General features: G+C 54.1%; 2 protein-coding genes across 3 annotated transcripts; both read right to left on the minus strand.

Moving 5' to 3' along the window:
• Positions 1–566: 566 nt before the first annotated feature.
• Positions 567–19859, minus strand: PALD1 (phosphatase domain containing paladin 1). Of its 2 annotated transcripts, XM_079312129.1 has the most exons (20): positions 19713–19859; positions 12809–13006; positions 12579–12681; positions 12246–12425; positions 12007–12171; positions 11758–11918; positions 11596–11671; positions 10882–11030; positions 10700–10796; positions 10487–10591; positions 8027–8122; positions 7741–7875; positions 6892–7008; positions 6629–6808; positions 5983–6180; positions 5574–5714; positions 4924–4995; positions 4665–4805; positions 2334–2489; positions 567–908 (listed from the first exon to the last, which is right to left on the minus strand). In XM_079312129.1, the coding sequence occupies exons 2-20, from the start codon at positions 12991–12993 to the stop codon at positions 759–761; spliced, it is 2607 nt and encodes an 868-aa protein (XP_079168255.1). In that variant the 5' UTR covers positions 12994–13006; positions 19713–19859; the 3' UTR covers positions 567–758. The 2 variants fall into 2 exon arrangements, with proteins under 2 accessions (XP_079168255.1, XP_079168256.1); XM_079312130.1 differs by lacking the exon at positions 7741–7875 and having other exon boundaries at positions 742–908.
• A 2290-nt stretch (positions 19860–22149) lies between these two features.
• EIF4EBP2 (eukaryotic translation initiation factor 4E binding protein 2) lies at positions 22150–25467 on the minus strand. The gene is made up of 3 exons (XM_079312179.1): positions 25266–25467; positions 24417–24593; positions 22150–24333 (listed from the first exon to the last, which is right to left on the minus strand). The coding sequence occupies exons 1-3, from the start codon at positions 25402–25404 to the stop codon at positions 24302–24304; spliced, it is 348 nt and encodes a 115-aa protein (XP_079168305.1). The 5' UTR covers positions 25405–25467; the 3' UTR covers positions 22150–24301.
• Between the last annotated feature and the right edge of the window lie 98 nt (positions 25468–25565).

The raw sequence follows: 25565 nt of genomic DNA on the forward strand, positions 1-25565 counted from the left end.
CTCCTCCCTCCAAGAGACTCCCCCCTGCTCCCCCCAAATCTCCTCTCACCCCACTGTGAGGCCAGGGGGTGCTGGGACCCCTCATTTAGATCATCTCCTTTGGATTAATTCATTTTTCACTCTTTCCTTAAAAAAACAAAAAACCCCTGGCATTAATTTTGCTTTTTCTGAGCAGTTTTTGTCTTTGCTGAGCAGCTCAGCCCCCTTAGCACCACTCTGGCACTCAATTTGGTGAGGGGGACCCCAAAACTGGGTACCACAGCTGCACCCACAACTGAAAAATGTTGGGAAGAACCAACAAATAAGCCCAAGCCTTAAAAATACCCAGGTTTGAAGTGACTGGGATTTCTCTGAGTCCTAATTCTGGCTGCAAGTGTACATGGAGCCATAAATATATAATTATATATATATATATATATATATATATATATATATATATATATATATGTGTGTGTATAGGCATGTATATTTGTGTTTATGCACATTAAAGCACCTCTGTGTGTATAAATAGATAAATTTGTGCCAGTGCTGCATTGCCTCAGGGAGAAAAGTGAGGAAGGTCTCAATTTTTAACTTACAATATTTTTTATTGCGGCCAAAAGAACCCCAGAAATCCTCCCATCCTACGGCAGCTTTGAGGCTCACCCCTCCCTCCCCACACCCCCAGATTTGGGGAAAACAGTCTTTTTTTTGTTTTCTTTTGTTTTTTTTTTTTTTTTTTGCTCTTCCCCACCCCAGGGGTTCCCCCCTGCCTGGCCCTACATGAAGTCCCCGCGGAAGGGACGGGACGTGGCCCCCTGCTCCTGCCAGCGGCCCCGCAGCGTGCACAGGGCTTTGCCCTCCAGGCTCTCCAGCTCAGGGAACCCCAGCTGGTTCAGCACCTCGTAGACCCCAGCCACTGCTGCCACCTGGAAACAGAGGGGGGGAAAAAAGAGATTGAATCCCCCTCCCACTCCAGGGATGTTTTTGCCACCTCCGGGGTAAAGATCCTCAGCATCCCCCCCATGCTGGTTATCACCCCCTTCAGCTCCCCCAGCCTGTCCCCAGCCCCAGTTTATCCATTTTCTAAGCCTCTTCCTTGCTGCTGGGGTCAGCCATCACAGGGTTTGTTGGCTTTGGCACCCTCCTGCCAAAAAGCTACAATGGTGCCTTGTTTGTGCTAAAAACTCAGGGATTATGCAGCGGGAAGGGGCGCCCCGGGGGTCAAAGGCTCCTTGTATCCACAGGTTGGGTGTTTTTCCCTCCCCTCCATCAGACTAAGGAGGTGGGAAGGGGAGGGATATAAACACCACAAGTGGGAGATGTGGCATTAAAAGGGGCAGCACTAAAGAGACAGCACCAAAAGAAAGATGCTGCATTAAAAAATGATCCAGCAAAGCAAGGGACAGATGTAAATCCAGGCACTGGAAACACAGCCCCAAAAAGTGCTGCTTTAAAAGGTGCAGCCCCAAAAGTTGCAGCACTAAAGGCTGCAGCCCCAAAAGTGCTGCTTTAATAGGTGAAGCCCCAAAAGGTGCAGCACTAAAGAGTGCAGCCCCAAAAGTGCTGTTTTAAAAGATGCAGCCCCAAAAGATTCAGCAGTAAAGGGTGCAGCATTTTTTAAAACAACAATAAAATTTAAATTTAAATAAATAAAATTATTATTATTATTGTTCAAATTGCCATATCCCCAGCTTCCCCTTCTGCTCCCCGACTCTCCTTTCATGCAGAAGCACACACATCCCTGTGCCCCCCACACCACTTGCACCACCTCCAAAACCTTTTTTCCAGGGAAATTTACAGCCCCCCCAAACTCCCTTTCAAATAAGTGCATTCCAAATAAATCCAGCACCTACATCCCCCCTGAGTAGGAAATATGGGTAATTTAGGGTCTCTTACCCAGCTTTCCCCCATTCCATAAGGATCATTTAGGGTCTCTCACTGGCCCCCCATTTCTTAAGCATTGTTTAGGGTGGCTCACTGGCCCCTTGTTCCATTTTTCCAGCTGGTTCCTGATCCCTTTGGATATCTAATGCCACATCCCATCCTCCCAGACCTCCCATCCCCTGTGCCACCTCTCCTGGCCAGGCAGGTTTGGCTGGTGCTGTGGATGCTGCAACATCAACAAAACCCCTGGGAAACTCAAACCAGGGGAAAAGAGCAGGATTGGGAATAGGAGAGCTCCCCATCCATATGGTGGGATGCCATCCATCTCCAGTGGTTTTCCATGAGAGCCACCAACCCAAGGAGCAAAGGGAGCCCCAACAAGCCCAGAAATCAGATATGAGTTAAGACAGCTGCCTGCTTCCCAGGAAATCCCTGTAAACACGAGGCTGAGCCAGGGAAAGCCTCACCTCACGCATCCAGAGGCTGAAGGGCCTCTGCCAGGAGTCCTTTTTCTCCAGGTGCAGGTAGGAGTTGAAGAGGATGAGGAAGATGTAGCGCTCCAGGTACTGCAGGCTCCTCAGCTGCAGCATCCGCGTCTCCCGCTCGTCCTTGCCCGACTTTGCCTGCAGGGAACACCAGCCTGGCTCAGGCACCCGGGCTGGGAGAGCATCCCAGGGGAGCTCCTGCATCCCAGCCCCAGCCACAGCCTGGGAGAAGCTGTGGGAAGGGCATGGGGAGAGAGGAAAGCTGTGGAAACAAAAATGAGCAGATCCATCCATCCCGCTCCTTCCAGGCTCTCATTTCCTTGTGGATTCCAGCAGCTAACAACATTCCCAGAGCTCAAAAATAACTAAATGTGGGGGGTAGGAGCAGGAATAGACAGCCAAGTGTAAACTGCACCCCAAACCATGAGTTCCTGGTCTCTAAAGCTCTTCCCCCACAGAAAAAACATCTCCCTGGAAAGTGTTCCCACCTGGATTCAGCCTCTGTTTCCAGAGGGAAGAGAAGCTCTGAGGCTGGTGGCCATCACATCTCCCACCACTATTTTAGATATATATAAATTATAAATATCTCTTTTATACATTTTATACATACATATTTTATAGGTTTTATGTATCCTATAATGTTCATGCATTCATTATTTGCATTTGTTGCTTTATGAGATATCATGTGTAATTACACAGATATTGGATAGAGTATGAAATTTTTATTAGGACTATTATTACAATTTTTTTAAGCCCTGCATGCTGACCTTTCTAGGAATTAATAAGTACTATTAATAATTAATAAGTACTAATTAATAAATACTAATTAATAATTAATAAGTACTAATCAGAGCTCTGATCCCACAGATCATCCCAAAAAGCAGCAATTCCTCCAGCTCACCCCTCGGGAAAATGTGTCTCCTCCACCAGTGTGTGCCAGTATTTGTAGAGAGCAAATCCTATTATCCTGCAATTTATCCTGGTAGTGTGTTACCCTAATTATTTTTTATTCTATTATCCTATTATTTACCATGTTTGATATTATCCTATTTATTTTTTATCCTATTATTTATTGTTATTCTATTATTTCTTTCTCTTCTGTTACTTATCATTTTATTTTATTATTCTACTTCATTTTCTTCTATTATCCAATTTTCTTGTATTACCCTGCTACTTCTCATTTTATTCTATTATCCTATTTATTTTTCTTCTATTATCTTATTATTTACCTCTTATATATTCTATCACGCATCTTTAATCCATTATTTATATTTTCCTACATTTTCCTATTTTTTCCTCTCAGTTAGGAGTGGGAAGAGGTTGGAACAAACCAAACCAAGTCCCCAAAACACCTTTTCCTTCCCTTCTGTTTGCCCAAATCCTGAAAAGCATCTCCCATCAGGCTCCCAAAACCCCAACAATTCCCACCATTCTTTTTTCCAAGCTCAACACTGTGGAAAAAACAACAACAAAAAATTAAAATGAAAGCATTTGCTCAGGACCAAGCCAAATCAAATGGGATGGATGGAGCAGGAAAAAGGGAAGTAAAAGCTCTGGTGACAACAGAAATTGAAATAATAATTTTTTTTTTTCTTCTGAGGAGATTTTGGGGCTGGGAGTGGAGAGGGACAGACCAGCCCTGCCCTCTGCTGGCTCATTCCCTCACAGCTTAACTGTTTTTCTGTATATTTCTTACTTTACCAAAATTAAAAAACCCAAAAATAAAAGTAAGTGATAAAGTTTCAAACAACCACCAACTATCATACCTAAAAAGCTGGTACAAAGAGCATCAACAATAGTCTTAAATATATATATAATTAAAACTTTGAAGTGAAAATCCATAATTTTCATGGGAAACCAATTTTTTTTTTTTTTACAGGGAAAATGGGGCTAAATAGAGCTATTTAGTGGAGCTGAAAAGTGTTGGGGGAGGAAAGATTTTCTGAGAGAACCTGATAATTTTAGGGAATATAAACAATTTTAGCAGGAAAAAGGGACATTTTAGGGGAAGATATGAGAAAATCCAACCTTTTGGGGAGCAAATCACAGGTTTGGGAAGGCTCAAATCAGAGCCTGGACTACCCAGGATGACCCAACACAGGTCCTGAGAGCAGCCAGGATGCCTAAAATTGTACCCAAGCCCCCAGAAGGAGATCTGAGACCCCCAAAGGAGATCTGTGACCCCCAAAGGAGATCTGTGACCCCCAGAAGATCTGTGAACCCCAAAGGACATCTGTGACCCCAAAATGAGATCTGTGACCCCCCAAAGGAGATCTGTGACCCCCAGAGCAGGCTGGAGGAAGAGGGTCTCACCTGGCGGTAGGTGCAGATGATGATTTCCCTCAGGTGGTAGTGCATGGGGGTCATGGTCTCACTGACTGTGTCCAGGGCCATGTCCACCTCCTTCTTCATCTGGTGACCATCAGGGAGGAGCTGCACCACCTTCATCACCACCTGCAGCACGGGAAGGAGCAGCAGAGCATCACCTGCCTCATCCCACTGCCCAGGAGGGGATCCAGCCCCTCCAAACATGGGATTTATCCAGGACCCACCCTGGAACCCCAGGACTCACCTCAAACTCCCCCTTGGTGTACTTGGCATCAGGCACACTCACAATTTCCTCCTCACTCATCTCAGGGATGCCCTGGGGTGGCCAGAGGGGACTGGGTCATTATGGGCTGCACAAAAAATGTGCCCAGCCCACCAGGACCCTCAGCATCCCCCACCCTGCTGCTGCCAGGCACAGAACATGAAAATTTTACCCCTGTCCACATGTCTGGACAGACAGAGGACTGTTCCAGGCCTTGGCACAGGATGCCCAGAGAAGCTATGGATGCCCCTGGCAGTGTCCAAGGCCAGGTTGGGCAGGGCTTGGAGCAGCCTGGGGCAGTGGAAGGTGTTCCTGCCCATGGCAGGGGGTTGACCTGGATGAGCTTTAAGGTTCCTTCCAACCCAACCCATTCCATGATTCCATGATCTCCCCCACCCTTAACCCTTCATCATGGAGTGGGAGCTCTCAGCAAGAGGGTAAAGGCCCACCAGGGATTCACCCACACTTCTGGAACACACTGAGAGTCAGGCACAGCAAATAATAACACCCAGATGTCCACCCCCACCCTGCCCACACTCCTTTCAACCCTCTGGCTGTGACACAGCCACCAAGGGCTCTCCAGAGCTACCCCAGGAACCCCACCAGGGGTTCTTGCAGCCCCCTGTACTCACATTGAAGTGCCAGAGGGTGAGGACAGCAATGACCATGGCTGTGGTGGTCCTGCCCCGGCCACTGCAGCAGTTGAAGACAAAGGCTGCCCCTGAATCCTCAGCCAGGGCACTCTTCATGGCCTCCAGCAGCTGGTCAAAGTCCTGCCAGGATGAAACCAGTGGGTTTTTAGGGATGCAGGACACCCTCACCGTGTGGTTTCCTTTGTCCTACAGCCTCCAGGTTGAAATCCCAGATTTCTTGCTGCCAGATCCATCCTTTCCCACCTGAAGGCACACAGCCTCTGCATGCAACATCTCCTGGGGATCCCCCCCTGCCCTGGCAAGCACCCCACCAGCACTGAGCATCCAAGTGACATTCCTGCACAGCCTGAGGGATGGAGGCAGCAGCACCATCCCCTCCCTGGGGTACCTGCTCCTTGGGAGCACAGAAGTCAGGGATGGGGATGCGGCGGTAGGTGAGTCCCTGGCAGGAATTCTTCTGCTGGCTGAAGATCTCCTGCGTGGTCAGGCAGCTCTTGAACATCTTCATCTGCTTCTCTGCCTCCAGGTACACCTCCAGCCACTTCTGGCATTTCAGCAGGTCCCCCTTCAGGGCAGCCTCCAGTTTCTGCAGAGAAGGGAGAAATCCTCGCTGTAACACCCAACCCTCCTAATTTTAGCAGGATTTAATCAATGTTTTTTGATGCAGAACACCCCAAACCCCACACCAGGTTCTGCTCACTGTTCTGCCCAGGTCCCTCTGTGCTTTGATGGGAGCCCCAGGAGCATGATTTCCCACCAGCTCCTCCATGCAGCCATGCTGCTGCTGGCAGCCAAGCTCCTCCACTGCCTGCCTCCCGTGGAAATCCAGCTGGGAACATCCACTCCCCTTTCCCCAGATGCCCTTTACCCTTGCTCTCTAGGCATGCTACAAATTCTTCCAGGGTAAATCTCTGCTTTGCACCCTTGCTCCCAAAGGAAAACAAAACCAGCAGCTCCAGAGGGTGAGAACTATCAAAATCACTCATGAAGGTTCCTGAGAACCTCCACAGCATCCAGCACCTCCCAGAGCTCACCTCCAGCTGCTGGGGCGAGGCAGCAGGCACAGGGATCAGCTCCTCCAGGAGCCCAGGCTCCCGCAGCGTGTAGATCTGCTCGTTCCCTTCCAGCACCGCTTCCTCCCGCAGGTTGATCCAGACAATGCGGGAATGTTTCCTCTTGGCATCCGTCAGGTACCTCAGGACGCTGCCCAGGCTCTGAGGAAAGGGTGGGTAAGGGTGATGGGGGGGTTGGGAGCCTGATGTGGGGTCCCTGCCCGGTGGGGGATGGTGTCCCTCACCTTGGAGCTGGGCTGTGCCGTGCCGTAGACGGGCATTTTGGGCACCCGTCGGAAGTTGGCCACATTCATCTCCTTGGCAGTGCTCAGCACGTCCGGGCAGAAGCGCTCATCTGCCACCTGGAACAGAGCAGTGTCCAGGATAGGGATGCCCCTTCCCACCCTCAGCACTCCACAACTCATGGATCCTGCTCAGGACAAGCCCCCAGATTTTTCCAACAGCAGCATCCCTGGCTCAAAGTCCCACGGCTGCGTTTCCAAGGTGGGACACGCTCTTCTTGCAGCTCAAAGAACCAACCCCAGCCTCCTTCATCCCACCCAGAAACCACGGAGGTGCTGCCCAGGATGGATGGGCAGACATCCAGGTGGATGCTTGTCCTAGGTTACAATGTAAAGATGTACCCAAAATTAAATTATGTATTCTATCACCATCTGCCAAAACCAGGTGGGGCGGTGATCCTTATCTCTGTGAGAGATATCCTCTGCTAATGGACCAGCTGTTGAAAAACAGGTGGGGTAATGTTCTTTATCTTTTCCACAACCATCTTTCCTCCAGGGGATATCTTCTGTCAATGGGCCATTGAGTTCCACTGACTGATAAAATTACATCATCCCACTGGGAGATGCTCCACCCAGGGGGAGGAGCCAAGCCTTTCCTACCTAGATAAAAACTGAGATTTGGAACACCAAAGCAACCTTTACCCTCTGGCCACACATTTACCCTTCACCTGGGTTGGAAGGGACTTTAAACCCATCTAGCACCAGCAGTACCCACAACAACAGGCAAACCCTCAGCTTGTCCCACCCCTCCCCACCTCTGTGAAGGTGCCACTCCCAGCTCTGCCCACTCACCAGCACCCGTGTGCCCTTGGTGACGAGCTCGGCGCTGACGGTGAGCTCCGCGCAGTTGGCGCCCGCCTGCAGCCGGTACAGCTCCGGGTGCCGGCACATCCACCTGCTGAAGCTGAGGGCAAAGCCCAGGGGGTACTGCCGGCGGGGGGACGCACCATCAGCCTGGGCTCTGCTCCCCCTGACACAACCTGCTTGGAAAACTCCAAGGGGGAACCCTCTGCCCGCCCACCACATGACAGAGCAGGAAGAAAGAGCTCAGGGATTGGGTTGTTCTGGTGGGTTTTACCTGCTCGTGAAGGTAGTAGTTGAAAGCAATCAAGTAGAAATAGCGTTCGAGGCTCTGCAGAGTCCTCTGGAGGAAATACTCTTTGGTGCTGCTCCCCTGGAAGCAAAGGACAGGGAATCTGCTCAGTGCAGCAGCCCCCAGCAGAGCAGGAGACTGGGAAAAAAAGACACTTTGGATTAATTATTTTGGTTGTTTTTAATGAAGTATTTCCAGTTTCCCATATTAAATGGTGCTCAAAGGCATCAATTCACATTTCAGCTCGAAATAACAGCTTCCCCTCAGCACACACTGGGAGCAGTTCCAACCAGTCCATGCTGTCACATGGACACACTGTCCACCTGGGAGATTCAAACCCGAGGGGATGGGTCTGGAAAATGCAAGGTCCTGACCCCATTCCAGCCATCTCCACGGCCTTTGGATGAAACGCTCAGGCAGTGCCATCCCTAAGGAGAGAGGGCCCCTATTCCAGCCACACACCCTGCAATATCCTTCATTTCCAAGTGTCTCCCCTTTCCACATCCAGAAGCATCCTGGTGCCTATGTTTCCACCAAGCTCTCCTCCTCCTCCTCCTCTTTTATCATCACCTCCACAATCCAGACATATTTTCCATCACAGCTATCCCCTCCCAGGGAGGAAACTCACACCCCCGGGATTTTCCATAATTCAGAAACCTCGGGGAGGGGGGTTTGTACCTCTGAGCATCCCATCCAACAAATCAACCTGGCACCAGTTAGGAACACCCAGCATGGCACCCACAAACATCCCCAGAGAGCCTGTTGGAACTCATTTTCCAGGCTAGGATGGAAAACCCTACAAAACAACAGGGCTGTGTCCGGGGTCAGCTCGGCGAGCGGGGTTTGCTCATCCCTGACATTACACGGCTGACTCATGAATATTTACTTGTTCTCCACAAGAGAAATCCGGCCTGCAGTCATTTATCAAGAGGAAAGGCAGTGGGATTTGCTCTGGAAACTCAAAACAAAGCCTGTGGGGATGGAGCCCTGCCAGGTTTGCCGGCAGCACCGAGAGCAGAGCGCTGCTGCTTCCCGAGCACTTGGGTTTCTGCAATAAAATCCATCCCAGTACTCTCACCCAAGGCAAAACTCCTAACATCCCCCTTAAAGAGGCTGTGGGTAGAAAGGGGAATGATCTTCTTGTTTCAGCCATGAAAAGCCAGGTATTGTGGGATTCTGGTAGCTCAGCATCCCACACCAGGATTCACCTGCACCTCCATCCCACATAAAGCACATCCCGCTTAAATCTCCATTTCTGCCCCCAAACCCAGGCAGAAACCCACAGACATCATTCCTCCATGCCCACAAAAGCCCCTCCTCCCCCCAGAACCACCCAGGCTCACCCACTCTACTCCAGCACAAAGAAGTCGAGGCTGGTTTTCTAATGACTGACTCCCCTCCTCACCCTCCATGTGCCCCCAGCACATTTTCCTGGCCCCTTGCCACTGTTTAAACCTGCTCTTGCTCCACAAAGACTTCAAATAAACACTCCTTGAGACTTATTTACAGCAGTCCCCCAGTCGTTTGTTTTCCAGGAGTCCAGGATGACACAGAGAAGCCTTCTCCAACAGGCAAAAGTCAGGGAAAGGCTTCAAGGCAAACAGGGAAAATCCCCTGTCCCATGCCCAACATTCCCCTGCTATGCAAGAGGATCTGCCAGCACATGAGCAGCATCAAATCCACCCAAAAAGGGGAGTATGAAATTTGGGATTTGCCACTAAGCATCAAAAAAGTGACAGTAAATGCCTTCTTTTCCTGTTGCTTGATAATTTTCATGGTTTGTTGGTTATTTTTGCCACAGTGCACCTGGTTTGAGATCACCCTTCACAACTAGCTCTGCCACTTCCACTCCATGTTCAACATTTAAATGGAAAAATTAATCTCCAAAGAAACTAGGATCAAGCAGCACTTCCACCTGAGCATCCATCCTTCCTCCATCACCTGGTGAGGAGCCCCCCTGGTTGGGCAGGGAATACCACAGCTTTCCAGCATGGAAAGCCACCCTGATGGCTCTTCAAAACAACAGGAAAAAACATAAATCAACAACTAGAAAAGCCTGACCTTGAGTGACTGTATTTGCAGTGATCCCTCCCAGCTCCCAAGGACTTTTACCATCCAGGCTGATATTGATTTTCCGATTTTAGAGCTGATGAAATCAGGACACAGGATATTATTTGCCCCCGAGGTCATCCAGCAGAAGCAGTAGCAAAGCCCAAACCAGCCTGCTTTTCCCCCAACCCCTGCCTGCTCCATTTTATGCCTTTTAAAACAACTGGGGGAGAAAAAAGAGATACTTCACAACCTTCCAGGCTTCACATTGCTGGGAAATCTCCAGCTCACAGGAAGCTTTGAGTTTCCAGAATTTACATTCTTCTATCGTGGCGCAAAAACAGCTCAATAAATTTCCCCAGCCGACGGCTCGCATCCGAGCAATCCTCTGATTACCTGGATCTGATAGTCCTCCCCAATCCCTTCCAGCTTCTTCTTGTACTCATAGATGGCTTCCTTCATGTCGTGCATCTCCGAGCAGGAGGCAATGGCACCATCCACCTCAGGAGGAGCAAGCAGGAAATTGTTCCATAAGTCTTGGATTTGGGGGGGAAACTCCATGCTTCCCTCCCAGCCACCCTGCTGGAGGGTTCACCAGCACCCCCTTACCTCCTCCACTATCTGCTGCCCTTTGGGGACCATCTCCATGAAAGTCTGGATGACCCTGAGCCTGTCCTTAGGAGATGTCTTAGGCAAGTGGGGGAAGCTGCAGCGGGAGAAAGAGGAAATCAAACCAGCCCTAGAGGGAAAGGGCATCCCCACAATCCTGCTCTGGGGGCTGCTGTGCTTACTCAGGCTTCAGGGCAGCTCCTCGGTGGTGGTGGAGGAGCAGGGTGCCCATGGCCATGCCCAGGTTGGTCCTGCCCACGCCGGTCTGGCAGCCGAAGAGCAGCGCGGGCGGGGGTCTGCCGGGGTCCCGCAGCAGCAGGCTGGGGCTCTCCTAGGAGGGAGGGACACAGGGATGGGTGGGTGGGTGGGTGATGGATGGATGGAGAGCCCAACAGCTTCCAGGAGAGCCAGGCCTGCCCCATCAGTGGCTGGGATGGAGGTGGCAGCCACGCTCAAGCATGGAGGGCGGGGTGGCACCTCCCTTTTGCTCAGGAGATGGAGTGCAGGGAGCAGGACAGGAATGAGTGGCCCAACCACTGCATTCCCCTGCCCAGTGCTCTCTTCACCCACCAGCCTGCCCACCCCACTGGAGATGCTCCCACCACTCATCCCCAACCCCAATCATCTTCCAGAACCCTTTGCACCAATGGCAGATCATTCCTGCCAAAGCCACTTAGAGAAGAGCTGCCTGGAGGTGGCCAGGGATGGTAATTTCTAGCCAGGGGCAGGGATGAACAACTTCTCCAACAGGATCCTACAGCAGGGGGAGCGGGATCTGCAGGCACAGGCATCCTCTAACAGGCAGAATTCAGGAAAACCAGAAGATGCTAACACAGCACAGGAGCAAATCCCACCCCGAGGAAGGCCCATGGATCAGATGCTTTGCCTCAGCTCACCCTGAGGAAGTGGATGAAAGCATCAAACTGCTCCTCCAAAGGGGCTCCCTCGACGGGCAGGGGCAGCCGGTGGTACCTGCCGGGATGGGAACAGCCCTCCTTAGGATGGGACCATGGAGGGGCTGCACCCCCACAACACAAGGAGGAGGAGGAGGGAAGGACCTGTAGGAGGGCTGGAGGAAGACAGGCCTGCGGTAGACCTCGCCGGTGACCTGGATGTCCTCGTCCCCCTGCACCCGCACGGCGTGGGGCTCGTCCCGCAGCCGCTCGATGTCGTTGTACACGTAGTAGACACCCTCGCTCAGCTGCGCGAAATCGCGGATCTGGACGGGGGAAAATCCCGTCACAGCCCGCTCTGCTCTCCGCTCACCCAGAGGGAGGTGCTCCCCTTCCTTCCCCAGCCCATCCCACCTCCTTGCGGATGGCCAGCTCCAGGCTCTCGGCCCCCACGCCCCGCTGCAGGCGCTGCAGGTTCTCGTGCAGGTTCTCCCTGCCCCGCGGGGTGTAGGACACAAAATCCCCCTCCAGCCGCAGGAACACCACGGGCTCCTCGCGGACGCAGAAGAAGACGCATTCCTGCAAATAGATACGTGTCTAAAAACCTCTCCTGGCTTTTTTTCCCCACCCCAATCCCCCAGCCTCCCACCAACCTTGTGGCCTTCTCTCTGCAGCTTCTGCAGCACCAGCTTGAAGCCGTTGAGGCTGGGCTGCCCCATCCCAAACACGGCATAGCCTCCCTTGGCCTGACGGAAATTGGGAGCGCCACAGCTGCCAGTAGTGTTCAAAACATCTAATTTTCCATATACATCCCTGACCATGAAGTATTTCCCCTGCAAAACACCAGGAGAGAGAAGGTGGGGCATCAGCAGATTTGAGCACAAGGTGGGATTTCAACACAGCTGAGTGTAAAAGTGGATTTTTCTTCAAATTCCTGAGGCCCCCATAGCCCAGGGTGAAATGAAATTGGTGGCAGAGATGCTCACCTGCACCAGGTAGTGCTCCAGCGTGGCCTCAGAAATGCGTCCCACCGTGTAGTTGGCCTTCAGCAGGTCATCGTGGATCTGGAACTCCTCCCTGCAGTTGTACCTGCAAGAGCCACACGCAGGGTGGGTAAAGGAAAAAAAAATAAAAAATAAAAAATATCAAATCAAATCCCAACATTTAGAGAAGAGGGTGGAGAAACCCAGGATTCCAGAAACTGCCGAGGACTTACGTGATGACCACGGGCGCCACTTTGTTGGTGATGATGGACTTGGCCTTGCTGTTGTGGAGCCCCAGGGTCTGGAAGGAGTGGATGCTGAGGGAGTGCTGGTCCTCCATGCTGCCGTCTCCTGGCGCCCGGCTCTCCAGCTGGGATGCCGAGACCGCCTGCTGTGCCGCGCTGGCCGTGGTACCCATCACCCGTGGGCAGCTGTGCCACGATGGGCAGGCAGCAGCAGGGAGGAAAGGGGGGAAAAGTAACCAAAACAAACAAAAAAAAAAAGGGAAGAGGGATTTATTTTTCCTGATTTAGTACGGGGAAAATCCCAGGCAACCCCCCTGCTGACAGCCGGCCAGGGAAGGAATGCTAAGCCAGCCCTTTCCCTCCCCGCTCCCACAAAAGGCTTTTTTCCTGCCTGCCATGCAGCTTGCTCCATGGGGAGGTGAAAGTAAGGCTGAGGAAGGAGCAGGGAGGGGAAATAAAGGGTGAAATGCTGGATCAGGTCCCTAAAAATCTGCTGAGTCAGCACGTGGCACAGCACAGCCTGAACTCGTCCTCTGCTTTCCCAGCACCCATAAACCACTCCAGAATCCCTCCCCACATGGAAAACTGAACAGAGAGCACATGTTGCTGGATATTTGCTAATTCCTGGTGTAGGAGCATGCCTGGAGCAGGTTTGTGTGTGCCAGTCTGGAAGCTGCTTTGGAGCAGTGGGGAGAGCACCCAGGGCAGGCAGGGACCCCGAAAGCAGCCCCTGGGAGCTCATCCCTGAACGAGGATGGAATCCAAAGGGGCAGGGCTGGCGGCGGCCAGGAGCATCCCGCCACACTCCAGCGGGCTGGGACAATGAGCCGACTGTCTGCGCCAGCCAGGGCCGGATCCTGGCTTCCCAACAGAGACACACGGCCAAAGGGAAGCCTGGAAAAGACAAAAAAAACCCCCCACTCTGCCCACTCCTAACGAGCTGGTCCCCAGTAAAACCTCCTTTGTGGTGCATGGGAATAACCCTGGCAGCACACAGTACCTGCTCGGAATAGCGCTGGGAATAGCGGGAATGGCTTTAACCCAGCCCTACAAATCCTGCTGCAGCTGCTCCTGCTGCCTGTAAGGCAGCACAGGATCCATCCCTGCTGCAATCCCAGAGAATGTGATGCCCCCCAGCAGCTGCAAATGCCTCGAGTGGCGGGGGTAAAGCCTGAGGAAAATGTGCTATTTCTAGACGACTGTGCACACATTTTCCCCTCCTCCCCATCCTCTTCCTTCCCTGCTCCGAGGAAAACTTGTTGCTCTACTGTGAATTTTCTGCACCATTAGGCAGCCTGGTTTCTTTTACACACTAGAGCCGGGGGTGGGGGGGGGAACAAAACCAGCTGTTTCAGGCCAGTGCAGCTTCTCCAAGTCCTCTTGAGTGTTTCTTTCACATAAACACCGAGAGGGCAAAAATAAAGCGAAGAAAAAATATATGGGGAGGTTTAGAGTGTTTCAGAGCAAGCACTCGTGGCTTTGGAGAGCTCAGGCAGCAAGCAGGAATGGGGCACCCAGCCAGGATGGTTTTTTCTCCCTAATCTTGCTCAGAATGGGTGCATCTTTTCAACAGTGGGCTGGATCAATCCCTCTGGATTTGCTCCAGCCATCCCCACGTTGGAGGATGGAGATTCCACCCCCCAGTTTTGAGGCAGGCAGTTTCTGTATTTCCTTTGTCTTTTCTCCCTTCCCCACAGACATCCACCTTCACCCTAAAACCCCCAGGGATATTTTCTTTTCCTGACAAACCACGCCAAGAAATAACAGGCATGAAAGACGCCGGGCAGATTTGGAAATTGTCTTTCAAACCACAAAATGAATGGAGAGAGGAAATCACATCTCAGCTTCTTCCCCCACTCCCTGCTTAGGCTGGGCAGGCAAAACCAAGCAAGAAAAGTACCGAAATTACCCAGAGTGGGTTCTCAGGGAAGCCATGGGAACTGCTCTAAAAAGCCACAGGAAGAGGGAAGTGCTGTGTTATCCATATGGGAGCAGCTATTTACTGGTATTGCTGCATCTGACGGGAGCAGGAGGATTTACACACACACACACACACACACACACCCCCAAGTGCACACTCTGCAAGCTGGGACACAAACTGGGATGGGTTAAGGAAGCAAAACCCTACCACAGGAAAAAGATGAAATTATCTTGGCTGAAAACTTTCCCAAATATTGCTGGTGGCTGCAATGGGAAGAGATGCCATAAAGTCACCATCACAGTCCAGCTGAGAGAAACAGGAGCCCATGGCCCAGCCTGGCCAGGACCAGCCCACCAAAGGGTTCTGGACTAGCCCAAATATCATTTTTTTCCCCCATCACTGGCCACAGTTTAGCAAACACTATGATAAGTTCCTGCACTGGAAAAGGACACCCAGAGAAGCTGTGGATGCCTTGGCCCTCAAAGTGTTCAAGGCTAGATGGAGCTTGGAGCAGCCTGGTCTAGTGGAAGGTGTCCCTGCTCATGGCAGATGATCTCTAAGGTCCTTCCCACCCCAAATCACTCTGGGATTCTACAACTCCAGGTTAGGAAGCTGGGAAGCAAACCACATGGATTTTATGATGGCATTAGCCATCAGCTGGGGTGGCTTGATTCTGAGCATCCCTTCCCTTTCACTACATAGTATTTCTTTCCTAGGAGAGAGAGGATGCAGAGACAACATCCCCCTGCACAGCATCCCATCTGCACCTTGTCCTTCTTTTTAGGGGACAAGCCCCAGAAAATATTCCCCCAGCCGGCCGCTCATCCCTTCACAGACCCCAAAGCCAAGCCTGAGATCAGTTGTGGCCAAGGTTCCTGAACAAAGAGCCCATTTTCCTCCCCAGCTGCCAAAGGAACCAACACCCTGCACAAGGATCCCACCAAACAAGCCAGCAGTGTTCCTCTCCAGGTGTTTCACTGAAATTCAAAGCACTGCTGATTAATTATTCTTGCTGCTTAATGAAAAAGCTGTGCCTCCAGATGGGCAAGGCAGAAGTGCTACCCTTCTCCTCCAGACTCTGTCTCAACATATTCAGCTCTGCCAAGCCTGGACAGGGAATGCCAGAGGAGCCACCAGGAGCATCCCAAGAATTCCACTTGAGCATCCCAACAGATCCTGCAGCCACTCCCACAGAAGCCACGATGCTGCATCAACGCTCAGCCCTCCCCCTTCCCACCTCTCCTCTCCCCCTCCACCAGGCACAGGGGTTATTCCCACACCCAGGGACCTGGAGAGGACTCAAAGCTGCAGCAAACAATGGACTAAATATAGTGGGAGGTGGCTGGGCTGCAGCTGCAGGATGCATCTGCCCCGGCCACCACGCCGAGGAGGAAGCGTGCACTTGCCTGGCCTCCTCATTGTCAGCAGGAAATAAATCAAATAAATCTCCTTCCGTGCATCCTCAGATATTTTATAGCCTTTAAAGCTCTTCTAAATGAAAAGCAAAGCTCTTTGGGGAGAAGAGGCAGCAGTGGCAGCATCCTCTTAATGCATCCATCCTTCCTCGGTGTGGGGCAGCCCCCGTGGCTTTTCAGCATGGAGTTGGCATGGATGCATCCCTGAGGGAGCCAGGGGTATTCCTAGAGCAGTGCTGAGGCAAGCAGGGAGGCAGGAAACACGGCAAGCCAGCAGGAAACTCCAGGGCAGCCAGAGGGGCATCACCAGAGCCTGGAGGAAACGCTCAGCCCCCGACCCCAGCGTGCTCTTTAACCCTCTTTTCCAAAAAAATTAAATTAAACAACACACAAACATCTTCTCTGGGGCAGCCTGCCTGTGCTGGGAGGCATCCCAGAGCAAAGGCTGCATGGGAACAGGGCTCCTGTTGTTCCAGGTGATGCCGGAAGGAAGCAGCCCAGCTTCTCAAAAACACACAATAAAACAAAAAATAAAGGTGAGAAATAACACATTAAGCTGCAGATGATTTGGAACATGTTGTCCACCCACTGATCTATTATCAAAATGCCTCAAATCCATCTAAAAGTTCTTTGCCACAGGCAGGAAAAGGCCCTGGAAAGGCAACTTTGCAGCAGCCAGCTCTGCTTTTACAAGCCTTGACCGATTTATTAATACCTTTAAAGGAGCAAAAGTGGCTGCCCTCCATCCTCACAAGCTCCTCAGAGAGATGGTGGTGATGGCCAAAAACATAACTAAATAAACAGCATTTCCTAGAAAGTCTGGAGGTATCTCCCAGTCAGGCTGGGATTGGTGCTGCTGATCCCCCCACCAGCACCTGCTGAGCACCACAGGGAAGGATCAGTGGGATGCCTGCCCTCACATCCAAGCAGGAGCATCCAGAAGAACAAGGATCAGGCATTTCACACCCCCTCCCCAACATGCTCCTGTCTTTTGGCAGAAAAACAAGTGCCACATCCCCATCCTTCATGTGACAAACTTGCCTTTAGTTGCTTTTTATTTAAAACTCCTCTCCCTGAAGCCAGAGAAAGCTTTTTGAGGCAGGGAGTGGAGGAGAAAAGAAGCCCCCCCAAAAATGGGGATGCCAACCTGCTCCCCACCATGAGGAGGGTGCTAGTATCCATTTGGAATGGTATCCAGGCTGCAGCCTTTCTTCACAAACCTGGCTTGCATTATTAATCAGTGTTATTAACCTGCCTTGCTAAGCACAGCCTGGGAGGAATTACATTCCTGGAAGTGTTGGATGGGGCTTGGAGCAACCTGGGCTGGTGGGAGGTGCCCTTGCCCATGGCAGGGGTTGGAATGAGATGACTTTTAAGGTCCCTTCCAAACCACTCAGTGATCCCGGGGTTTTGCAAGGACCCACCTGTGACTCCTGCCTCACACTCCCCAAATTCCAAGACCCGCTGGCAGTTTCCCTGACACATCCCACCCATCCTTGAGGTGCTGGGTTTTGGGCAGGCAGGAGATGCTTGGGCTGCTTGCTGCTGAGTTAAGGGGGTTTCATCAATGAGCAGCAGAGGAAAGAGGAACAAAGCCCTGACTCGGAAGCGCTGCCGTCACCTCTCTGCCCGTGGTTTCAAGGTCTGTGAGTATTCTGGCTTGAAGGGTTTCCTTCCAGCAGCACAAAAAAAAAAAAAAAAAAACCCAAAAAAAACCCACCAAAATGAAAAGCCGTAAAACACGAAGATAAAGGTTGAGGGCATCTCCAAAGAAACCAGTGACCTGTGGGCAAAGCTTTTGTCCCACGCCAAGCAGTTGCCCAGGCTGCCAGGAAGCGCCACAGCCCCACACCCAAAGCAGATGTGCCAAGCTGCTCCCCGCCGGAGGCTCTGCCGTGTGACCCCGCTCCGGATGCCAGCGGGGAGCGGGGTGTCCCCAAGAGTGGGGAACTCGGGCTGCCCTCCCCCCAGAACAACCCAGCGCCACGCGGAGCCGGCCGGGGCGTTTTGGGAAGGCGAGGGCTGTGATTTTGCGCTATTCATAGCTAACCACGGCTCCCCTCCCAACGGGGGGAAGGCTGCCGGAACAACGGGACGGCTCCTTTTACACGGGGCCGCTTTTCCACGCCGGGAAGCGCTGCAGACCACACCTTTCCCAGGACAAGCAGCACCTTATGCACGCCAGCACCGCGCTTTGGGATGCAGGAGGACTCGGAGCTCTCAGATCACCTCTCCCCCGCCCCGCTCTCTTCACAAATTAAAGCAAAAATCAAGAAAATCCCGGGGGAGTTTTGCTCACAACAGAGACCTGTCCGTTATTTTTAGGCTCCGTGCAAAGATATAAATCACTTCCTGCCTTCCAGGAAGGAAATGTCCCACCACCGCTGCCTGTCTGCCTCCTCCTCAGGCAATGCCTGCCTGCTCCCAACCCAGCCACCCCAAAACCCGCTGTTTTCCCCCATCCAGGCGGGGAAAAACAACCGGAGCGCAGCTCGGGATGTGAGGGGTGCCACGGCCAGGGAAGACGAGGGGGTGTTCGCTCAGCCAGCACTAAGAGGATGCACCGGGGAAAGGGCAGGGAAGCAGGTCCGGAAAAGTCCGGCAGCCATCGGAAACGCAGCCTGGATGAGGTTTCTGGAAGTTTGCAGCCCCGAGGAGCAGGGCAGGAGCTCAGCCTTGCTGCCAGGACATCCTCTCCGGCAGCGAGGGTGCCCGGGTCGCACACGGGTGCTCTGCGCATCCCGGTCTTCCCGCTCCTCTCGTGCTCCCAAAGCGGGAGCCAAACCCCAGACCTCGGCTACATCTGCTCCTCTTCCTCCTCCATCTTCATCCCCCAGCCGTCCCGCACCTCCCCGCTTCCAGAGCTTGCTCCCCAGGCGGTTTTTAGGGGTGCAAGGGGGGCACAGCCAAGAGACGCAAATCCCAAAACTCACTCTGGGGCACTCGAGCCGCAGCAGCAGGCACAGCCGGGAGCTGGGCTCCCAGCCCGGTGGGACTGGCTTCCAGGCCAAAAGAGGGACAGAAAAGCCCCTTTGCAATAAGAAACGCAACTGCAAAGGCAGGAAAGGTGGAAGGATGCCATCCGCGGGGCGCATGCTGGGCCTCAAAAGTAGCGATCCGTCTATTTTCCAGAGGTTTGAAGCGCAGCGTTGGCTCCGGATAAACCCTCCTGGCCACGGCTGGGGCACCTCATGGCCACGCTGCGGGAGCTGTGCTTCAGGGGCAAAACAAACCTCCCCCCATTGTCCTCCCTGCCCTGGCTTGGGGGGGACATACCCCCGCCCAAGAAGCTCCCCGGGTGCCCGGAGGGGTTGGGATGCAAAGGGCCGGGAAACGAGCCCCCATCACCCCGGGAGGAGATGAGAGGGATCCCGGGGGTCGGTAATTCCCGGCCCCGGGATGGCGGGGGGATGCCCGGGACCGGGGATGGGGCGCGGAGCTCGGCAGGATGCCCGGTCCCGGCGGCTGGAGGGGGAGAACACCCAGTCCCGGGGTTCGGGGGAAGAATGCCCGGCCCGGAGAGGCGGGATGCCCGGTCTCGGAGGGGATACGGTACCTGGGGCGCTCCGGGCTCAGCTCCCGCGCCGGGCCGGCCGCGCCGTCGGGCGCCCCATGGGGGCGGCGGGAGCGGTGGCGGGAGCGCAGCCCCGCGGCCGCGCCGACCGCCGGCGCCTCGGCGGGGGAGGGACCGGGGCGGGCACCGGGATGGGGCCGAGGGGCGTCCGGGACCGCCCCCCGCTCCGGGACACGCCCCCTGCACCGCCCCCCGGCACCGCCGGGACACCCCCGGGACCCTCGGCACGCAGCATCCCCCCAAAACAGCCTCTGTCCTCTTAGGAACGCCCCGCCCGCAGCATCCCCTAAACACAGCCACTGTCCCCCTGACACGCAGCCCCCGTCGTCTCGGGGACCCCCAGCATCCAGCACCCCCCACCAGGCTGATCCTTCCATCATCTCCTGGTGGCCAGAGTAAGGGATTGGGACAGAGAGGGGGCGGTGAGATGCTGCCAGGTTTGCAGTTTTGGGGGTATCAAGGCACTGCCAGCACCTCTCAAAGCCAAAAAAGTGCTTTTCCTTTGTAGCAATGGGAGACAGGGATGTGTGTGATGGAAGGCCTATATCCCATCCAACCTCTGCCCATTCCACCTTGTCCTGGCACTCCCTGCCCTTGTCCAAAATCCCTCTCCAGCTCTCTTGGAGCCCCCTTGGGCACTGAAAGGGGCTCTAAGGTCCTGCTGGAGCCTCCTCCACATGAAGACCCAGCTTGTCTCCATAGGAAACATCAGGGCAGCTCCAGCCCCCCAGGTCTCAGAGCCATCCTTCCTTGCTCAGACCACTCAGACTCCTGGGAAATAAGGCTTTGCCCACCCAGCTGCTTCCCAGCACCCAAAAGACACCGTGGTGGGCTCTTGCCATGACTCCACCAGTACCAGCAGTGCCAGCACCCAGTTCTGCTCATCTCCTGCCCAGAGTCCACCACAGCACAGAGTGAATCCATCAGGCTTCCCTCACTGCCTCATGGCAAAGATGCTATTTCAGCTAATCTGCAAAACCCCAATCCTTTCAGCTCCCACCTGCCTTCCCACATTCCATTTGGGTTAAAGCAGTGGCTCTCAGTGCCCCCCAGGTAGGACCCCAACCCCACCTCCCCCCAAGCCACCCCAGCATTACAGCCTTGCCCACACGCAGCACCATCCAGAGCTGCCCTGCTGCTCCAAATCAGTACTCATAGGACACCAGCAGGGTGAAAGAAAAGGAGAAAAACGGCATTAACACGTTCACTGGCACTGGGAAGGAGGGCCAGGAATGTAAACGCAGCCCAGAGCTAGTCCGAAAATGGTAACAGCTGGAAAGAAGGGCTGGAAAGTCTGTTCATTGGGATCTGAGATCCTAGCCAGGCTCCCAGCATCCAGCTCAGCCAAAAAACCCCTGCCCTCAGCTGCTCTGCCGCATTTTCAGACCTAGATTGAAAGTCTGTAACTTTGAAAATCGATTTTAATTCTCCATTTTAATATCCCAAATCAGCATTTAGAAGCTCCTTAGGGAAGAGCACAGCAAAACTCAGGCTTATACAGAGTACAGGGGCTTCAGTAGCTGGGATTAACACACAGAAAACAGCCTAAAATTTGGGAGGGAACCAGCTGTCATGGCATTGCACGGGCAAAACCAGATCTAGGGGAAAGAAGCTCCCAAATGCGCCGTCAGCAATTTTCCTCATCGTGTTCCTCTCCGTACGTGCGCACGCTCCACATTTCCCTGACACTGCAGAATTCAACTGCTGCAATGTGAGCAGAATCCACGGGAGGTCATGGCAGGACCACTCCCAGTGCAGCCAAGCCTGGGTGCTCCAAGAGGCTCCCCCAAACCCTTGGAAATGCCCTCTCAGCTTCACCCCTGGGATCTGAATGCTTTGGGAATGTGATGTGCTGCTGTGGTATTTCACACACACAGCTGAGGTGTCCTCAAGGGATGCATCCCCAAGGGATTCTGGTGGTTTGTGTGGCACCCACAAAAATTTGGGGGCACCCTCTGTAGCTTTCATCCCCTTGCTGCCCATCCCTCAGCACCCCAAGGGGGAGGAAAAGGCTTTTGCAGCTCAGACCCCTCCCCAATTTCAGTGAGTGGTATAAAAGAGACTGAGCTGGTTTTAAAAAAAAATTAAAATATATCACAATGTAATATATTAACATATATTAATGGTGTCCTATCACTGGAGGATTCCAGGCCAAGGTTGGAGGATACCTTCCACTAGCTACAAGTCCAATCCAACCTGGCCTTGAGGACTTCCAGGGATGAGGCAGCCACTAAACAAAGGACAAATGATCAGTCCTATGGGAAAATCAGTGTCTGACATTTTGCAATTTAACCCTCAGCTGCTGGTTCAGGGTTTGACCCTTCCCTGCTCTCTGGGCACGATTCCCAGGAGGGGAGTTTGCTCCAAATGGAAGGGAAAATTCTCCCCACCCCCCAAATCACAGTCCAAATCACCTCAGTTTAGAAGAACCAAAATCTTTATTGATCTCACTGTAACAGCAACCACTGGCGAGAGCTTTTCTCCTCCCAAACACCTGCTTGAAGAGACGGTAAAAAACAACAGAAATCCCAAATGGATCCCCTGACTAGCAGAGGAAAGCCCCGGTGAGGCCAGGCACTCCCTCCCTGCTCAGCCCCAAGCCCACTTACAAGAGAACCGGAAGAAAATTGCTGGGATGGGGAACAAAGACACGGAGGCTGGGAAAGGGGGCATTTTGAGGGATAAAAAAAAAAAAAAAATCAACCAAAAAAAAAAAAAAAGTTTCCCTCCGGCTCCTGTCCATTAACTCACGTTGTCCTTGGATATGGTGTGATTATTTTTGGCTAGCAGAGCAGGTTTCCCAAAACGAGCAGCTGTGCTGAGGGCACCAGGTCCCTGCATCCACGGTGGCCGTCCCCGCTCTGCCAAGGATGTCCTCGCCCCCTGCCCCTGCCCCTCCCTCGATCCGAGGGCTTAACTGACCTCCTAGGATCTTAGCTTCAAGGAAAATATATTTATCTATATATAATATATATATTTGTGTGTGTCTTATCACCACCCACCCATGTACATATTGCCACTCGCACTCACTCACTCGTGCGCCCACGGCTGCCGCGTTCACCTCACCTCCCACGCCAGGGAAAGGATGGGAAAGACAACCCCACTCCCTGGGGTTGTGCTTTTGCTTCTTCCTCCCCCTCACCCCCCAAAAACGAGGGGGCAGCCCCCCCCTCCTCGTGAGAAAAGCAGCTGGAAGATGGGAGCTCGCCACCAGCGCCGCCCCGTGCCAAACACACACCTAAGAGAAATAAATTACGGGATGGAAAGTGCACAAAGCCTGTGGGATGTCCCCCTCCCCAGCAGGTGGAGCAGGCACTCAGGTGGGGGGCTGGTAAAATGGCACTTGAGAAGGTTGTGGAGCTGGTGATGGCTCCCAACAGGCTGGAGGGGCTGGTGGGATTGGGGGGCGCAGCCTGACACTGCTGCAGCCTTGCCCTGCACTGCTCGTCAGGGCAAGAGTCACACGGAGAGAGGGGCAAAAATAAATCCCATCTCCAGGGGAGGTTCAAGATGGCCACGCCATGCCAGGCTGGCAAAGGGGGAGGTTAACGTGGAAATGCTTTATCCACGACAGCGTGATCCAGCTGGGAGAAATCCCATCCTGGAAACTGAGCAGAGGATGGCATCGATGGCAGCACCCCATCCCTGCGGTGTCTGGTGAGCCCCCCACAGCCCCCAGGGACACCCAGTGATTCCTGAGACATCCAACGGTGCCAGAGGGATCTCCCCCCTGTAGGATTCACATTTTAAAGGGCTGAGGGGGTAAAAAAAAACCAAAACCCGAGCGCTACAAAGCACTTTCTCAGAGGCACTCGACCCCAGCCCAGAAAAAGTCGTTGGGGGTAAAGTGCCCCTTTTTAGTACCAAAAATAAAAGCAAGGGGAGTTTATAACATATGGCTACATTGCTGTGAGTCCTGGCTGGTGGGTGGGGGACACAGCCCCTATCTGGAAGCCCAAGAAATCCGGATTGGAGAGATGTGGACACGCTGGCTGATTCCACCAGGGACTACATTGGACCCCTGGAGCACTGAAGGGAACAGGCTCCCAGTGTTGTCCTGTGCTGAATGCCAACACATCCCAGGGAAAACTCGAAAAATACCCTCCCCAGGGTGCAAGCAGGTGCATGATTTTAGCAGTGATGTTTCCCCCCCCTCCTGCCCAAATTTTCCAGGAGAAGGGGGCAAGGGGGACGACACAGCTCCAGAACACGAAGCTACTGGCAATGGGAGGTTTGGGTAACAAGAGGGGAATTTTGAGGGGGGCACGAGGCAGCAGAGAAGGCAAAGGGATGTTTTAAAAAGAAGCCTGGTGGAGATCAGGCTGCTGGCAGGTGGAAGAGGAGGAACAGGGCCAGATCCAGAAGGGATGCTCCGTCTGGCACATGCTGGGACCAGTCACCGGCAAAGGGGAAGAAGACAGAGCTGCACTCCCCCAAAAAAGGGTGAGGAGGAGGGCGGGGAAGGGACACTGGTGGGGACTTCTGCCACCTCCACCTCGCCGGGACGGATCCTGCTGGCCGAATGGGGGGTGCACAGGGCTGGGGAGTCGCTGCCTCTCCGTGGTTCCCGCTCAGATATCCATCTCGAACTGAGCATCGTCCCCTGGCGAGAGGCAAGGAGAGCAGCGTTAGGGGCGCCATCCTCCACCCCAAAATCCCTCCTGTCCCGCCGCGGGGGTGCCTTACCCATGGATGGCTTGTTCTCCTGGTGGTTCAAGCTGTTGGCGTCCGCTTTGGGCTCCTCGCCGGGCTCGCCGGGGCTGGTGACGCCGGGAATATTGGGGAGGTGACAAGGCGGGGTCTTGGCCATGGGGGAGTTGCGGCGGTCCAGCAGGAACTTGCGGTCGTAGATGATCCGGGTGCCTGGTGGGGGGGGGAAGAAACGGGAGGAGAGTGGGGGAATCCGGTTCGGCAGCGCTTGTTTGCCCAAGGAGTTTCCCAGCGGGACGGGCCAAGGTTCTCCGCCAAAGATCGGCGGGGAGGGCTGGAGGGTGCGCGCCGCCGCTCTGCCCGCTCTTATCTGGCCACCACAGGCGATAATTCGGCGCTGGCCAAACACCCCACGGCAGCTGCGTCCCGCTGTCCCGGCAAGCTCGTGGCAGGGGCGGGAACGCGTCCCGGGGATGCCGATGGAAGCGGCACCCCCAAACACCACGTGTCCCTCTCCCTGAACGGGGACCAGGCGTGTCACGACCCCCGGGGCGGGGCAGGACCAAAACACCGAGCCCCTACCGGGAGCTTCCTACCCGCCCGTCCCGGGATCCAGCTGCCGTCCCGCTCCCGGAAAAATAACAAACCCATCTGCACGCGTGTGCGCCGAGGAGAACGGGCGGCAGGCGCTACGTATGGACCACGCAGAGAGGGGATACAGAGGGATACAGAGGGATTCAGAGGGATACAGAGGGATACAGAGGGATACAGAGGGATACAGAGGGATACAGAGGGATACAGAGGGATAGGTCCGCCCGCGACACGCGGCGCTCCGGCTGGCCCGGGCGCGCTCCCGGGAGGCCCCGGCGGGCGCGGCGCTTTTACCTCCCGGCGTGGTGGAGAAGAGCGTCCCGCCGGGGGTGGTGCAGTAGTCGGCGGGGAGCTGCGCGGCGTCGCTGAGGGTGACGGTGCGGGTGGGGATGGCCCGGCTCTGGCTGGGCTGGCGGCCGCCTGCGGACGACATGGCCCCCGCTCGGCGCCGCGCTTTGTCCCCGCCGAGCGGCGCGGGCGGAGCGGCCCCGCCCCGCCCCCGGTCCCGCCCCCGGTCCCGGCCCCGCCCCCGGTCCCGGTCACGCCTCGGTTCCGCCCCCTCCCCGCCACCGCCAGGGGGCAGGCGCGCCGCTG

The sequence above is a fragment of the Erithacus rubecula genome (genome assembly GCF_903797595.1).
Source record: "Erithacus rubecula genome assembly, chromosome: 9".
NCBI lineage: Eukaryota > Metazoa > Chordata > Aves > Passeriformes > Muscicapidae > Erithacus > Erithacus rubecula.

What these genes read in the sequence shown, in the direction of transcription:
- PALD1 (XM_079312129.1), bottom strand. Translation starts at nt 12,993, where the DNA reads ATGGGTACCACGGCCAGCGCGGCACAGCAGGCGGTCTCGGCATCCCAG. An exon ending in GGAGCTGCCCTGAAGCCTGA is followed by an intron (nt 10,797 to 10,881) that starts GTAAGCACAGCA and finishes CTCCCGCTGCAG; the next exon opens with CTTCCCCCACTTGCCTAAGA. An exon ending in CCAAGGGCACACGGGTGCTG is followed by an intron (nt 7,009 to 7,740) that starts GTGAGTGGGCAG and finishes GCTCTGTTCCAG; the next exon opens with GTGGCAGATGAGCGCTTCTG.
- EIF4EBP2 (XM_079312179.1), bottom strand. Translation starts at nt 25,404, where the DNA reads ATGTCGTCCGCAGGCGGCCGCCAGCCCAGCCAGAGCCGGGCCATCCCC. An exon ending in CTTCTCCACCACGCCGGGAG is followed by an intron (nt 24,594 to 25,265) that starts GTAAAAGCGCCG and finishes CCCCCCCACCAG; the next exon opens with GCACCCGGATCATCTACGAC. An exon ending in GGAGAACAAGCCATCCATGG is followed by an intron (nt 24,334 to 24,416) that starts GTAAGGCACCCC and finishes GCCTCTCGCCAG; the next exon opens with GGGACGATGCTCAGTTCGAG.